General features: G+C 41.0%; 2 protein-coding genes across 9 annotated transcripts; one reads left to right on the top strand and one right to left on the bottom strand.

The window, feature by feature from the left end:
• Positions 1-330: 330 nt before the first annotated feature.
• LOC112279116 (uncharacterized) lies at positions 331-5,321 on the bottom strand. 4 transcript variants are annotated; one of them, XM_024513250.3, is made up of 8 exons: positions 4,577-5,321; positions 3,887-4,253; positions 3,457-3,678; positions 2,755-2,890; positions 1,974-2,163; positions 1,543-1,675; positions 979-1,275; positions 331-711 (listed from the first exon to the last, which is right to left on the bottom strand). In XM_024513250.3, the coding sequence occupies exons 1-8, from the start codon at positions 4,684-4,686 to the stop codon at positions 457-459; spliced, it is 1,710 nt and encodes a 569-aa protein (XP_024369018.1). In that variant the 5' UTR covers positions 4,687-5,321; the 3' UTR covers positions 331-456. The 4 variants fall into 4 exon arrangements, with proteins under 4 accessions (XP_024369018.1, XP_024369017.1, XP_090103691.1 ...); XM_024513249.3 differs by having other exon boundaries at positions 331-714; XM_090247565.1 differs by having other exon boundaries at positions 3,887-4,250; positions 4,577-5,154.
• A 4,915-nt stretch (positions 5,322-10,236) lies between these two features.
• On the top strand, positions 10,237-13,148 carry LOC112278852 (psbP domain-containing protein 7, chloroplastic). Of its 5 annotated transcripts, none has more exons than XM_024512704.3 (5): positions 10,237-10,496; positions 11,037-11,358; positions 11,711-11,902; positions 12,296-12,506; positions 12,620-13,148. In XM_024512704.3, exons 2-5 carry the CDS (start codon positions 11,172-11,174, stop codon positions 12,933-12,935), a joined length of 906 nt encoding a protein of 301 aa, XP_024368472.1. In that variant the 5' UTR covers positions 10,237-10,496; positions 11,037-11,171; the 3' UTR covers positions 12,936-13,148. The 5 variants fall into 5 exon arrangements, with proteins under 5 accessions (XP_024368472.1, XP_024368473.1, XP_090103706.1 ...); XM_024512705.3 differs by having other exon boundaries at positions 11,040-11,358; XM_090247580.1 differs by having other exon boundaries at positions 10,270-10,496; positions 11,040-11,358; positions 12,296-12,448.
• Positions 13,149-13,240: the final 92 nt, after the last annotated feature.

Below are 13,240 nucleotides of genomic sequence, written 5' to 3' on the forward strand. Positions count from 1 at the left end.
GTCTAAATAATAGAATCACACTTTCTGCCAAGCCATTAATTATTTTCATTCTATTAACTCAACCACAGTGTCATTCTCGTTTAGCCCACTACAAAAACTTAAAAGAATGTGAAATATACACTCGGTTTCAATTATTAAATGTAAAAAATCATACAGTGATCTTGAAGGTAACACAATTGTAAGACGTATCAAAAAAGTGATTGGACTGCTAATTAGATCATCTATTTAGGATGCTCAGACACTTCTTGATGCAAGCAAGCGACCTCACTCCTTTTTGGCAACTTTGCCCACTACACTACGTGTGTGCATGGTTTCATTGCTCGACTTCGGTTTTGATAAAAGCTTCCAATTCAAGTAAACCTGGAAATGTTCCAGGCAAAATGTAACACAAGTAAATCTACAAAGATTTAACATATAAGAAAAAGGCTCTAAGAAAAAATGAACATGCTAAGTTGTTCAATCTAAGTCGTTATTGTTCAGAATACCCGTAATGTCAACTTCATTCGTTGACCCCACGGCTGGCAACCTCGAAGTATACATATGTCCCATTTTGATGCGCTTAGTTTCCAGGTACCGTCGGTTTTCTTTTGTCACCGGAGAGAATATCGACCTGCGCTCGTTGACCCGAATCCCAAGCTCCTTCAGAGCCGTTACCTTGGCAGGATTGTTACTGAGTAATGTGATGGTCTTGATCCCCAAGTCTTGCAATATCTGCTAAGACATACATGTTCAGCACAATCAAATCAGTAACTTCTGTGTTGTGTCCAAACGCAACCCAAGCAAACTTTTTCTCTCACAGCCCGATCATGCAAAAATAGAAAACTTCTGACTGGTTAAGTTCGCAATTGCTCCACCAGAAGAATTACTTTGTTTCTCGAACATGTTTTGTGGTTTGTGTCCGACCAACAACAGAGTGGAACATGTCACGGATCTCATACAACTGAACCAGCAAATGAGGAGTGCGCAGCAATCGAATACCTGGGCACTGATACCATATTCCCGTGAATCAACAGGAAGTCCAAGTTGAAGGTTTGCCTCAACGGTGTCAGCGCCAGCGTCTTGCAAGTTGTAAGCCCTCATTTTATGGCCAAGCCCAATTCCCCGACCTTCATGCCCTCGCATGTAAACCACAACACCTCTGCCCATTTTCTTTATGAACGACAAAGAATCCGACAGTTGGCTACCACAATCACAACGGGTAGAACGAAACACGTCACCAGTCAAACATTCTGAATGTACTCTCACGTAAACTTCCAGCCCACTGCTTATATCGCCCTGCGCATTTACATGACAATTGGGAGACCGTGAGCTTCTTTCATACAATGCTTCAGGGCGAAATGCTCCAAGCACTTCATAGATCTGCTGTATCGCCCCAAGATAGCAGAAAATCTCATCATAACTATCCAAGTTTACGAACCGTCCTCGCACCATCCTCAGGACAATCATAATAAACCAGAGTCCAGTCCGCCATCGGTGCGCTCTGCGTCAATCTGCAGCGTTCTAAAAAGAATTAGGGAGTGGCAACAGGTTCCATGAAAATACCTCAACAATAGCAGCATGTTCCAAGCCATCATTTGACTCGAAACTGTAAACCTGAAACTCCCCATACTCGGTGGGAAGTCTTGCCTGCGCTGTCCGTTTGACCAAAACCTTTTTATTGCGTTCCTCTTTGTATCTGCAAGAAGCAAACCACTTATCAGCGATCGAAAACATGCACAAACCAGTTTCGTGAACTGTTGTTGCGTTCTCAATGTGTTTGAAGGACTGCCGTGCGTTTCAAAGACACCATTTCTAATAAAGAAATAATATCTAGACATCTCGAAACAAAACGTTGAACTACATGAAGCCTGGTAAATTTACAACATTCCAAAACCTAAACGAAGACAACTCACTTCAGTAAGTTTATAAAACCTCTTAGCTTATACTCAAGTTTTGCAGAGTGCGGAAGGCTGGAACATGGGAAAGAACAATACTTGACAAGTTCGTCGATTGATATTAAAAGTATTCCATGCTCCTTTGCAAACTTCTTTAAATATGGAAGGCGAGCCATTGAGCCATCGTCATCATTGACAACCTCACATAAGACTCCTGCAGGAGGTAACCCAGCTAGTACCGCCAAATCTAGTGCTGCTTCGGTGTGCCCACGCCTGGTCAACACCCCACCTACAGATGGACACCAAACCATCAACAATATAAGTATCGCCACCGATCTAATCACTGTAACAAATCGTGAGAACAAGTGCAAGCTCAATGTTCTCCAGAAGAATCAGGAAGAAATCCTGTAGCAGGATACTACCATGAGCAGATCCCCCACTCACTGTGAGTTTCATTGCCTATGAGCTAAATAATGTATAAGGAAACAATCACTATGGCCAACAAGAATCTCACTTGAAACTGTGACCGCCCCTATTTTAGAGGACAATCCGGCTTTTCTGTATTCACGAAAACTGAAGCAATACCAAATCTGAGAGGTTCACGCCAATGTGAACTAGATCACTACCGATTATGATTACCTGAATTGAGCCATTGAGAACATCCCTTGATTTTATTCCCCACAGCGAACGATGATTTGACCAAAAAGAGGTAAAAAAGGATGATACATTGCGATCAAGTGAATCACTAAGAAATACAAACAAAATTACATTTGTCACTGACTTAGTCCACCAATGGTGAATTGTTCTCACGATTTGCAATTAAGACTGCAAGCGTAAATGCCACCTGTTTGCGTACGACTATAACATCAAAAATTCTTACCCTCTCGACATCTAAGAGGAAAGATGTGACCAGGTGCAACAAAATCTCCACGAGTCGAATCTGGTGATGCTAATGCTCTTATCGTCTGGCATCTATCTGATGCTGACACACCTGTTGTCGTCCCATGCTTTGCGTCCTGTTTGGAGCAAATCATTAGAATTAAAACATATTAACCACAGCTATTGTCTATACTACACTACCGCGTAACAAACGAATTCACAGTGCCATTAGCTTGTAACCTTCATTAAACAATCCAGTTACGCTAGATAAACAAAAACAAAAGACAGAGAATGACGCTAATCTAAATCCTGGCTGACACACTTCTTCAAAAAGTGGCATACGGAAACAATGTTAGAACCAAACATTTGTAGTGCTAAAAGATAATGCTACACTACTCTCAAGACCTGACAGCAATAGCCAACTTCATGGGAAACAAGCTGCATGACGCAAGCATTAAAATGTAAATATATATATATATATATATATATATATATATATATATATATATATATATATATATATATATATATATATATATATATATATCAAAATCCCCAATCAAGAAGCTACATTATGCGCCTCACATTAACGCACACTTTGTGGTACCGCTGACTCCTGGCCACGTCTAATCCAGAACTCTCTTCTTTTTTTCACATTTCTCAAAAAATGCTTCGCATATCAGGGTGTCTATAAGTTAAGTACCACAGTCCAGGTGAAAGCAGTCCTCATAATCTCGCCATTCTCATCTTGAGGGACCATCAGTGGGAGACCAAGTCGATCCAAATCCTCGCCTTTCATAGACACACATACAATGCCGGTACTGTACCGCACCAAGAACGCCATTGCTTGCGGCGTTACAAGTGAGCCTGCCATAATGAGGTCCCCTTCGTTCTCTCTATTCTCATCGTCCACGACCAACACAAACTGGAGAAAAATAAATAAATTACATAAACGAAAGAATTCTGTCGATAGCACAAGATAATTCTGAGCAAGCCAGCTATCTGTTATCTGTATAAAATGGTGTGGGACAGAATTTACAATTCGAGTAGTGCTGGAATTCAAAGAAATTTATCACAATCAACATCAGCTAAAACAATAGGTTGCCAAATTGATGTCAACCAGACTTGTGTACCTTGCCTGCCTTGATGGCATCCACTGCTTCTTCAATTGTTGCAAATCCTTCCCCAATGTCAACAGACTTTTCGTTTGCATCAATTTCTAGGAATTGATCGACAGTGGGAACGCCGTTTTGTGCTAATGAGGGCCTCTCCTGGAGGTCCTTAGAATCGAGTCCGACTACAGCTCTGTTATTGATATCGGCGCGACTAACATGTGCACCATTCATACCCTTACATCTTACAGTGGACCTAGAACTGCCTCCCGTCACTTTATAACCTTCGTTGTGCAGTGCTGAACCGGTTAGAGCTGCAAGTACGTTCTCAGTAGTTTGAGCTTTCAGCAGTCCCAACCTCCCGCTTCTCAGATTGGGTCTAAAGCTGCTGCACACCAGTTCGCAATAACAATCAGTTACACGTGTTCTTAACTCCCCTGATAACAAATGAAGGCTCGTGACAATACGTACACAACAAATTGCGGTAATGTCCTATCCGAGAGATTACTTAAATTGTAACAAAGACGGAATAAATGAATCTCGTTGTAAATAGAAGAAAATTAAGAATTAACTACAAGCTCACAGGGAAAAGCGCTCCCAGTGGTAGGGACAGCCCTAAGCCCTAAACCCTAAACCCTGTTGTGGATGTGCGTTACTAAGACAGATGAGCATGTACCAGGACGGAAAGGCGAGTGAACGGTGAGCAAGTACCAGGAAGTGGTGCCAGTGCTGCTGCTGATACTGCTGCTGACCACAGAAGAACCATGAACGAGAAGAGGAGCACTCCATTCATGCACCAGATCAGTGGAGAGGAAAGACATGGCGAGTGGCGGGTTCGCATATACCAAAACGAGCGAGTATTCAGGAGCGAGAAAATTTAGCAGAGCAGAAAAACCAAGGGGAAGAGATATGATGAAGAGGAGGAGCGGGATCCAACAGCGGACAGCAAGTTGTGAGTTAGGAATCAAGACAGAGAGAGAGAATTACAAACGGGAAGGATTTCATGACATAGTTTAGGGAGAGAGAGAGAGAGAGAGAGAGAGAGGTTGCAGGAATCGCCCTTGGGCTCCTCCGTGGAAGGAAAAGGAGAGAGGACGGAGCAAGAGTCGAGAGTTTGGAGAATGGAAAAGGTGCAGCGAAGAAGGAACGGGGGATGTCGTTACTGCGGACTGGTGGTTGTCATCTAAACGACCTGAGCATTGCTTTAGGGGCTATTCTCAGTCGTCAGTGGTGGTTGCGTAGAAGTAGATTGGAGAGCGCGAGAAATAGAGGACAACAGTGCGAAGTGCGGAGGGAGAATAGGGGTAAGAGCGAGGGAGGGAGGGAGGGAGGGAGGGATGGCGATGCTGACTTGCAACCCGGGGGGGGGCTTTGTGGATGACAATATCCTGCGGTGGGGGGTCGCTGCAAAAAGCAAGCAAAAGTCCACAAGCAGAAGAAGGCGAAGAAGACGAAGAGCACAGTAGTCTCGCCCCCGCGAAGCTGAGGGAGAAGTTCAATCCCCCCCCCCCGGCCTCGCTCGGCCACGTCGGATTGACCTCCGCCCACCCACCGTAGCAACAGCCGCCCTCGCACATTCGTTGGCACCCCGCGACCCCTTCCCATCTCATCCAATTGACTTCCTTATCATCCATCCTTACTCTGTGTGTGAGCCCCACTTCCCTTCATCCCCTCCCGAACCCCTTTTCACGTTTCCTTTTTTTCCGTTTCACTTTTCTTTCCATCGGTAGGGTCTGGTTTCAGTCACATCACAACCATGCCTCTGGCTCTAGTCTTTCTCAACAAACCCATTAAACAACATTCATACCTTTTTCGCTCAACTCCCCTTTATCATTAACAATACCAAAATACTTTAAGGATTGTGTGTTTTGGGGATTGAAATATTCCACTTTCAGTGATTAGCACTTCAGGCGTGATCTGTTCTGGGTTATTACATTGCTCACAAATGTATGTCTGTGATAAAATGTTTTACTTACAAGACACTGTTGCCAGAGTTTGTATAAACTTGGGTTTTGTCCCACATTGTATGCATGTGATTTGGAAGTAGTGATTTTAGGTCTGCATTCACATGATGTATTGAGGAGGGATGAAAGGCCCATTGGATAGATTGCAAGGGTAGCATAAGTTAACTCTCCCCTCTCCTTAATGCCAACTGCCTGTGTAATATTGTTTCCAAGCTGACCCTGCTTGACACTGTCAGCATTGTAATGGAATAAGCATCCCCACCCATAAGATGGTATTAGGATGTGGTGCCACCCCTAATTATCATACCCCATCACCAGAGAGGTCAAGGATCTTTGAAGCACAAATTTGCAGCTTTGATGGGGCCCCCACTATGGAAATGACTGCAACCAATTCTAGAGGCAACCTATTTTTATATGTGCCTATTATGATTGATCCTTTTGTACCTCAAATCCTTCTGGAGCAATCTTCATGGAAAATGTGCCTTCCACAATGGGACAGTCAAAGCAGGAGAGTGAACAGTAGAAGGAAAAAAAAAGGAAAAAAAAAAAAGAAATGGAGTTTACTGGGTGCTACAATTACTGTGAGCATAACATGAGTGAAATTGTGAGAAATATAACTTTTCAGACAAGGAGGAGGTTGATTTTGTTAAGGCTAATGAGAATCATTTTTTGAGCAGGGTTTATTCCAGGCACTATACGTGAGCTGTTTTTGGGTCCTCAATTTTAGGAAGCAATAAAAGAAACACCACTTGAAGAGGATCAGACCACTAGGAATATTTAGAATTTTCCTTTGAGTTCCATTCTTCTCCTTTGATGGTTTGACCCTTGAAAAACATCTGAAATCGTCTCAGTTGGAGGGAAGAAAAAAAAAAGGTATCTTGGATCTGCGAGGTCATAAACTAGAATGAAATAAAATAACATGTGAGTAATCATCGTCTTACGTACAATAAGAGCATTGATTAGATTTCTTTTTAATCACAAAATCCCACTAATCAATCATCATGACATGTGTGATGCTTACCTCATCATGGAGACATTTTTTTGTAAATCATTATATTTAATTTGAAGCTTCTTTAATTCTTTAATTTTTTGGACCATGTCCACTGATTTTTTTAAATTTTTGATGATTCACATAATAATATTAAACTCTTTAGAGAAGCTGGCTATTGTATAAAGAAAGATCTAAAACCTGATTCATACAGGCCCTGAAATTTACAAAAGTCACTGTTACAAACTGTGTTAAATCTACAGCTTTTATGTCAATAGTGCATGTAATATAACTATTAAGAGTTTATAACAATTCTAGAATAAAATATTTGCTAGTATCATTTATACACCTTCTTCTTCTTTTTCTTTTTTGTTTGTGATTGTGTTAATTCATTAAACATTTTATCTTCATTTGGATTCCACTACAAAAACAATTACATGTAAATATATACACACACTCATATGGTGGTAGCTTCATGCCTTTTATTAGGGGAGGTCAAACTTAATAATCCCCAAATCATATGAGCTCTTGTGTCTTTATAGATCAGTGATATAGGTTTAATATAAGCCCTTGCCAATGTGAGAGACTAATTCATATCACCTCATGAATGTAGCTGATATATCCCTCTTCATTTTAAACATTTTGAATTTTAAATATAAAAATTTGTAATTACTCACCAAAGAAATATATGAGATGTGTTTTAACTTTTTTTTTTTTTTTTTTTTTTTCCATTTTGTTCCTTCCTCTTCAAGTAATATAAAGCATGGTAGAGATGAGCCCTATCTCTCCAACTCTCCTAGACATCTTCTCAGTAGAGAGTGTGTTTGTACTTCTGTTTGCGTGGTTTTGTTTGTTTGTTTGGGTATGAGTTACATTCTTGGTCCACAACACAACACCACAAAACTATTGATAATCTCACACCACAAAACTATTGATAATCTCACACCACATAACATCCAAGATTGCCGCGCAAGATTGTTGGAGGCAACGGAGCAGCATTGACGGACGGATGGACGAACGTTCAGCTTGATCGACGAATGCGATTCCGTCGCCGCTCCTCTGTCGACTCGCGCCTTCTGATCTCCGCTTCTCGTCCCCCAACTCTTTATGTTGCATGTTCATGACTTTGCCTTTTTCGCTGCCTGCCTGCCTGCCGACTTTACCCGTGACACGCCATCTCCCACGTCAGCTTCTCTCGTGGCATGCTGTTACTGGTGCGAGCTGGCCAGCAGAGCACCATTCATTCGCTCCCATACTCGTTCCACTCACGTACCCCTCGCTCCCTACCCCCTACCCTATCCTGTTTGTTCCCTAGGGGAGGAGCGATGAACGCTGTTATTTAATGGGATGGATGTTTCCCTGTCGACGTCACGCCTCATCCATGCCACGTTCGTCCATTCGTGCGGTGGCTTATCATATGGACGTTGTTGCTCCACCATTCCCTCAGGCAGGCAAGTGCACTGCAGTGCATCCTCACAAAGTGAAGGGGTGGGTTCCTTAGCATTGCCCAGGTTCACCTATTGGTTGGCAAACAAGGACCCACTTTTGTCAATGGCTTCCATTTGATCTTGTCTCTCTCGTTGTCTAATGTTTGAAAACCCCGACTTTTGCTTACTTTTCCTCATGCACAGTTCTAGTTACATTTAATGCATGTTGTGTTTTTTTAGCTTCCAAACCTTGATATGTGTCTTTGTGTATGTTTGGAACAAAAAAATAGTGTAAGTTAATATCTTCTAGATGATTGAAAGGTGGTGCATTCTTGTACTTGTTCTAAATTTTTTCAAATGCCAATTAAGAGTATTATCTGCATACATTTTTGAAATGAAATGCAAACATATGGAACTGACATATATAAAAGCTGTGTATCCTGGAATTGCAAAATATTTTATGAGGGTGCAAGGACAAGGACTGATTTTGAGATACAAGTTATAGTTCATGTATGTATGCATATACATATACATATATGTCTGTGCACGTTTATCAGTACATTTGTAACGTCTTGCTCAATGTTTTCAATTAATCTTAATCTTTGTAGTTGTATTTTGAATTTGTACGAATGTTTTGTTTGTACAAAAATATCTTAATTGTACAAATTCACAATCATTTGAATCATACATTTAAAGAGATTATTTCCACTTCTGATATTTGAATTGAAATTCTCTCCAAATTTCATTACTGTTAAAGAGCGTGGTCACATTCTTGCATTTAAAACATTGAATACATCCTGCATTCTCAAATTTTGAATTATTTCTTCCATAAATCAAAATAAAAAGAATACTTCATTTATTTTTCATCTTATACTTTGTTTATGTTTTCTTTCTCTAGTGATGTTGGGTCATAAATAAACCCCATTAAACCCCAATTAAGAATATGCAATGCAGAATATTGCATGAATTGAGGACCACTGTTAAGATATTGTGGAAGTGGATCATGGAATGTTGGCAAGACATTGTGGATTGTGCATCACAAGTTACAGTTAGGGCAATGGAGTAAGTAAGTAAGTAAATCACAAATCATGCACAAGCTTACTGGGGCATCAAGATATTCAACAAGATCCTAAAATGATACCCTTGTGTAATATTGTGGACATGCCAAATTTAGCAGGCTCCATGTATCAGTACATATTTAAATGGAGTCAGATCATAAAAAATCATATTCTAAACATTTCAATTTATTTACTTAGTAACTCTACTAATTAAATAATGTACTGTAACAATTAATACTTTGCATGTACATGTGAAACATATCTTTAAAATGATCACATGAAATATTGTGAAGCTTTGTGTAATTATTCTGAGTACATAAACTGTATGGCTAAATAGCATGTGAAATATATTCATGAATAAATGAATGTATAAATAAATATATAAATAAATGAAACATTCCATTCAATTTGATTTGTTTTCTCTTAAAAATATGATTTTGAATGTCTTAAGAGCAAATAAATATATAAATAAATGAATAAAATAAGAATATACGTTTCATAATTGGTTAAAATTAATGTGCATTTTACAGTTCGGGATGATTCAATTTACAAATTTATGTTTGTGTTTCTCAACTATTCCTTTGTCACAAAATTTGCCTCAGAGATGTAGAACTATTACCCAGTTTTCAAAATTCACGCATATTTTCATATCCAAAATAAATTTATATTTTGTTCGTCTCAAAAAAAAAAAACAACAACCACATGAAATGGATTGTTTTATAATCAATTTAAAGTCACAAAGCAGAAACCTAAAAATTAATAGTATGCAGCAGAGCGTCGATGATGGGTGGGCGTGTTTGTGCACAGAGCGTCGTCGATGGCCAGGATGGCGAGTTAAATTAGGGCATGTGCCACTTGTGCACCAGGCTTCACTCCATCTTCACCATGGCTACTCATCGCTGCACGGGACCCACCGCTGTGCAAAAGGAGACGCTGCAGCCCGAGGGACAGCCCCCCATCTTCATGTCAATTCCTTTCTTCTGCTTCCTCTACTACGTCGACGTCTTCTTCTTTCCTGAGGATTGCGGATCTCGTCTGATTGCTCTGCACGAGGGAGCCTGCATTGTTGCTCTTCATTAACCCTCGTCCTCATACCCTTCCCTACAATTTTCTCCTGATGCTTAGGATTCCCCATTCCTTTTCTTCCTTTTGTGCTTCTCACTCGCACAATTTTGCGTGTCGGAACTGCCGTGGGTGAGTAATGTGAATTTCTTTCTGAATTCAAATTTGTCAATGCACCAGTATCTGAAAAGGCGCTAGATTTTCGGTGCTTGAACTTGCAGTCTCAGTGCGGGTGCAATCTGATTTGTAGTGATGAGTGTGGAAGGGGAATGGGTAACATGTGCTTTTGGCATGCTTGTCTTATATAACCTGTCACTTAGATTTCAGAAGCCTAGCTCAGCCAGAATAAGCACGCGTAACTCAGTTGCTCAGCTACATACCATGGTTTAACCTTTGATTCTGAGCGTAGTTATTCCAAAGATTTGTTGTTACGCTGAACAGAGGAAGACCTGTGGGTGGGAATTGAATCTGCTGAATTAAATGTACACAAATCCTATAGAGTTTGCAGCTAAAGAATTCGAAGTACAGACAAGTAGACCATATAAAACCTAAACCTGGCCAGTGTTTTGGGTCTTTTCAACCCAATTAGACTTTGAGTGGAAGAATGTCCTATTGTGCTATGGCAGTTCCAGAGACCAACTGATATGTCTCATTGTATTCTACCTGTTACAGCAGATCAACAGCTTGCGAGGGTGCATCAACTTGTGCCGAATTAGGTCAAAACTGCATCGCCTAATTCTTGGAGGTAGCTGTTGTAGATGGTAGTAAAGAATCTCTGTCTGCAACATAAAATAGGAAGCTGCGGGCATGGCAATCTCTTGCTTTGCACTTTCTTCAAATTTCTCCCTCGCATCAAGCCGTCTTCTTCACAGTAAACAATCAGTAGTTCGGAGGAGTTCTGCGTCCGTGGTGGTGGTGAGGTCGTTGAAAGATGAGCAAGAAGCTCCGTCGACTTCAACTCGCATTGATTTCGACGGCAAATTGCCCTTATTCGGTATGATCTTTTTCTAAAATCTTAGAAAGACTACCTTTCACTGTCAATGGAAGTTGTTAGATAGGTAAGATTTTGAACAGCGTCCTTTTGGTCCTGTTGGAATGTGAATGCAAGCAGTTGAATGGGATAAGTGTCTGATCATTCATTTCATGTGGCTGGAAGTTTGTTTGTGATAAAATTCTAGCTTTCAGCTTTCGAATTACTGATGATTAGATCATTTCGGAGTGGGCCATCTATTATGGCATTAGGAGCCATGATCACCATATTATTCCATTATGCAATAGATGTTGTTAAAGATCATCAGTGGCAACAACCCTTCTGACAATGGACGTCGTCGCCGCCATGATGCTAGCTCCCTCGGTATTCCGCCGGAGATTTATTCTGGGCACAATCACGGGTACGGCACTTGCATTGGGGGCTGACTTTCTTGGGAGCACCAGTGCAATCCTGTCATTGAATCCAGAACTTTTTCGTGGTTTACGAGTGGACGTTCTGTATCCAATTGGAGGTTATAAGCGCTGTTTAGAAACCAGCCAGGGATTTGGTAAGTTGCACTTTGGTGATTCCGTCTTACATATGCATCGTAGACTGAAACTAGACTTGTGAGTTTTGAAGCATGTGGTTGACTATCTAGTTTTTATTATTTCTAAAAAAGAAACGGCTGAAGTTTGGCATACCTTTTCTTGGTAGATAGACATGTTCATAAACTATGGCAGGATTTGATTGTTTTACGTAACCATGGTTAGAAGCCAGGATCACGTGCCATGGATCATCTGGTTGGGAAATGAAAGTGCTAGTTCGGAACATTGTTATATTGGCTCGATTTAAGATTCCAATCCTTGTTCGGTGATAGCTGATGGCGGATGCCCTCAAAGTTCTCCAGGATTGGAGAACTACTGCAATCCTTGAAAAGTTGAAGAACTGTGCTTTGTAACAGAGTTCATCTTTCCAAAGACATGGGTTGGAGATCAAACGTTGTTGTATAGGGCAGTGCAAAGAGGCGAGCGTGAGCGCTCTCTCGATCTTCCTCCCATTCGACAACCAAGTAAACGAAGACTTACGGAGCCCATAGTTGCCTTCGGGCCTCCAGGTACCCTAGGCGAGTTGAATGTCAGCGTTGTCGTTGCACCTGTGGCGCAGGGGTTCACGTAAGCTCTCCAAATATTTCAGAATTTCTTTTACAAGAAAAAACTTCATGATGGGCGGGAGGGTGCGAGGGAGGGATAATATAATTAATCGATTCGATAATTGTTTGGCTCAGACTTGAAAAACTTGGCAACCCTACGGAGGCAGGCATAACTATTTTGAAGCGTTCAATTGCTCCCGAAGGTTCGAACAAGGTGGCCGAGTTGATTGATGCTGCAGCCAGACGAGACGACGCGGGGGTAACTTATTATACCTTAGAATATACAGTGCGAGGACCCTCATTCTATAGACATAATGTAGCAGTGTATGCTGTGAGTAGTTCGGCGGAACTCTATACCTTAAGTGCCCAGTCACCAGAAACCATGTGGTCAGATGTCAGAAACCAGTTCAAGATTATTAGCGACTCCTTCAGATTGGTTAGTTCAATCTGAGGTGCTGAGTAATTTGAGCGATTTGAATTTACCTGGTGTAGAGTCGTAACATTTACTTCAATGGGTCTGCAGATCCAGTCTTTTTAACACCTTCTTAACGTAGTCATTTTTCACGGAAGACCCGTGATGTCTACTCCTGTGAATGTCATGTAACACTACAAGTTTCTGGATTATTTACTCAAAATACAAGCCTAATGAAAAGAATTATCAGCATCTTTACGACCGAACCACCGAATATTTTCTTCTTAATGGGGCCAGATTAGTGTGTTTGTTAGAGAGCATCTTGAGGTGCTGTGGACATCATA

The sequence above is a fragment of the Physcomitrium patens genome, chromosome 2 (assembly GCF_059467195.1).
Source record: "Physcomitrium patens ecotype Gransden chromosome 2, ASM5946719v1, whole genome shotgun sequence".
NCBI lineage: Eukaryota > Viridiplantae > Streptophyta > Bryopsida > Funariales > Funariaceae > Physcomitrium > Physcomitrium patens.

Bases quoted from the DNA above. Each gene is read 5' to 3' on its own strand.
- LOC112279116 (XM_024513249.3), bottom strand. From the start codon at position 4,686: ATGTCTTTCCTCTCCACTGATCTGGTGCATGAATGGAGTGCTCCTCTT. The intron at 4,254-4,576 runs GTACTTGCTCAC...ACTGGTGTGCAG, and splicing joins AGCACTGGCACCACTTCCTG to CAGCTTTAGACCCAATCTGA. The intron at 3,679-3,886 runs GTACACAAGTCT...ATTTTTCTCCAG, and splicing joins ATGCCATCAAGGCAGGCAAG to TTTGTGTTGGTCGTGGACGA.
- LOC112278852 (XM_024512704.3), top strand. From the start codon at position 11,172: ATGGCAATCTCTTGCTTTGCACTTTCTTCAAATTTCTCCCTCGCATCA. The intron at 11,359-11,710 runs GTATGATCTTTT...CCATGATGCTAG, and splicing joins CGGCAAATTGCCCTTATTCG to CTCCCTCGGTATTCCGCCGG. The intron at 12,507-12,619 runs GTAAGCTCTCCA...TGTTTGGCTCAG, and splicing joins CCTGTGGCGCAGGGGTTCAC to ACTTGAAAAACTTGGCAACC.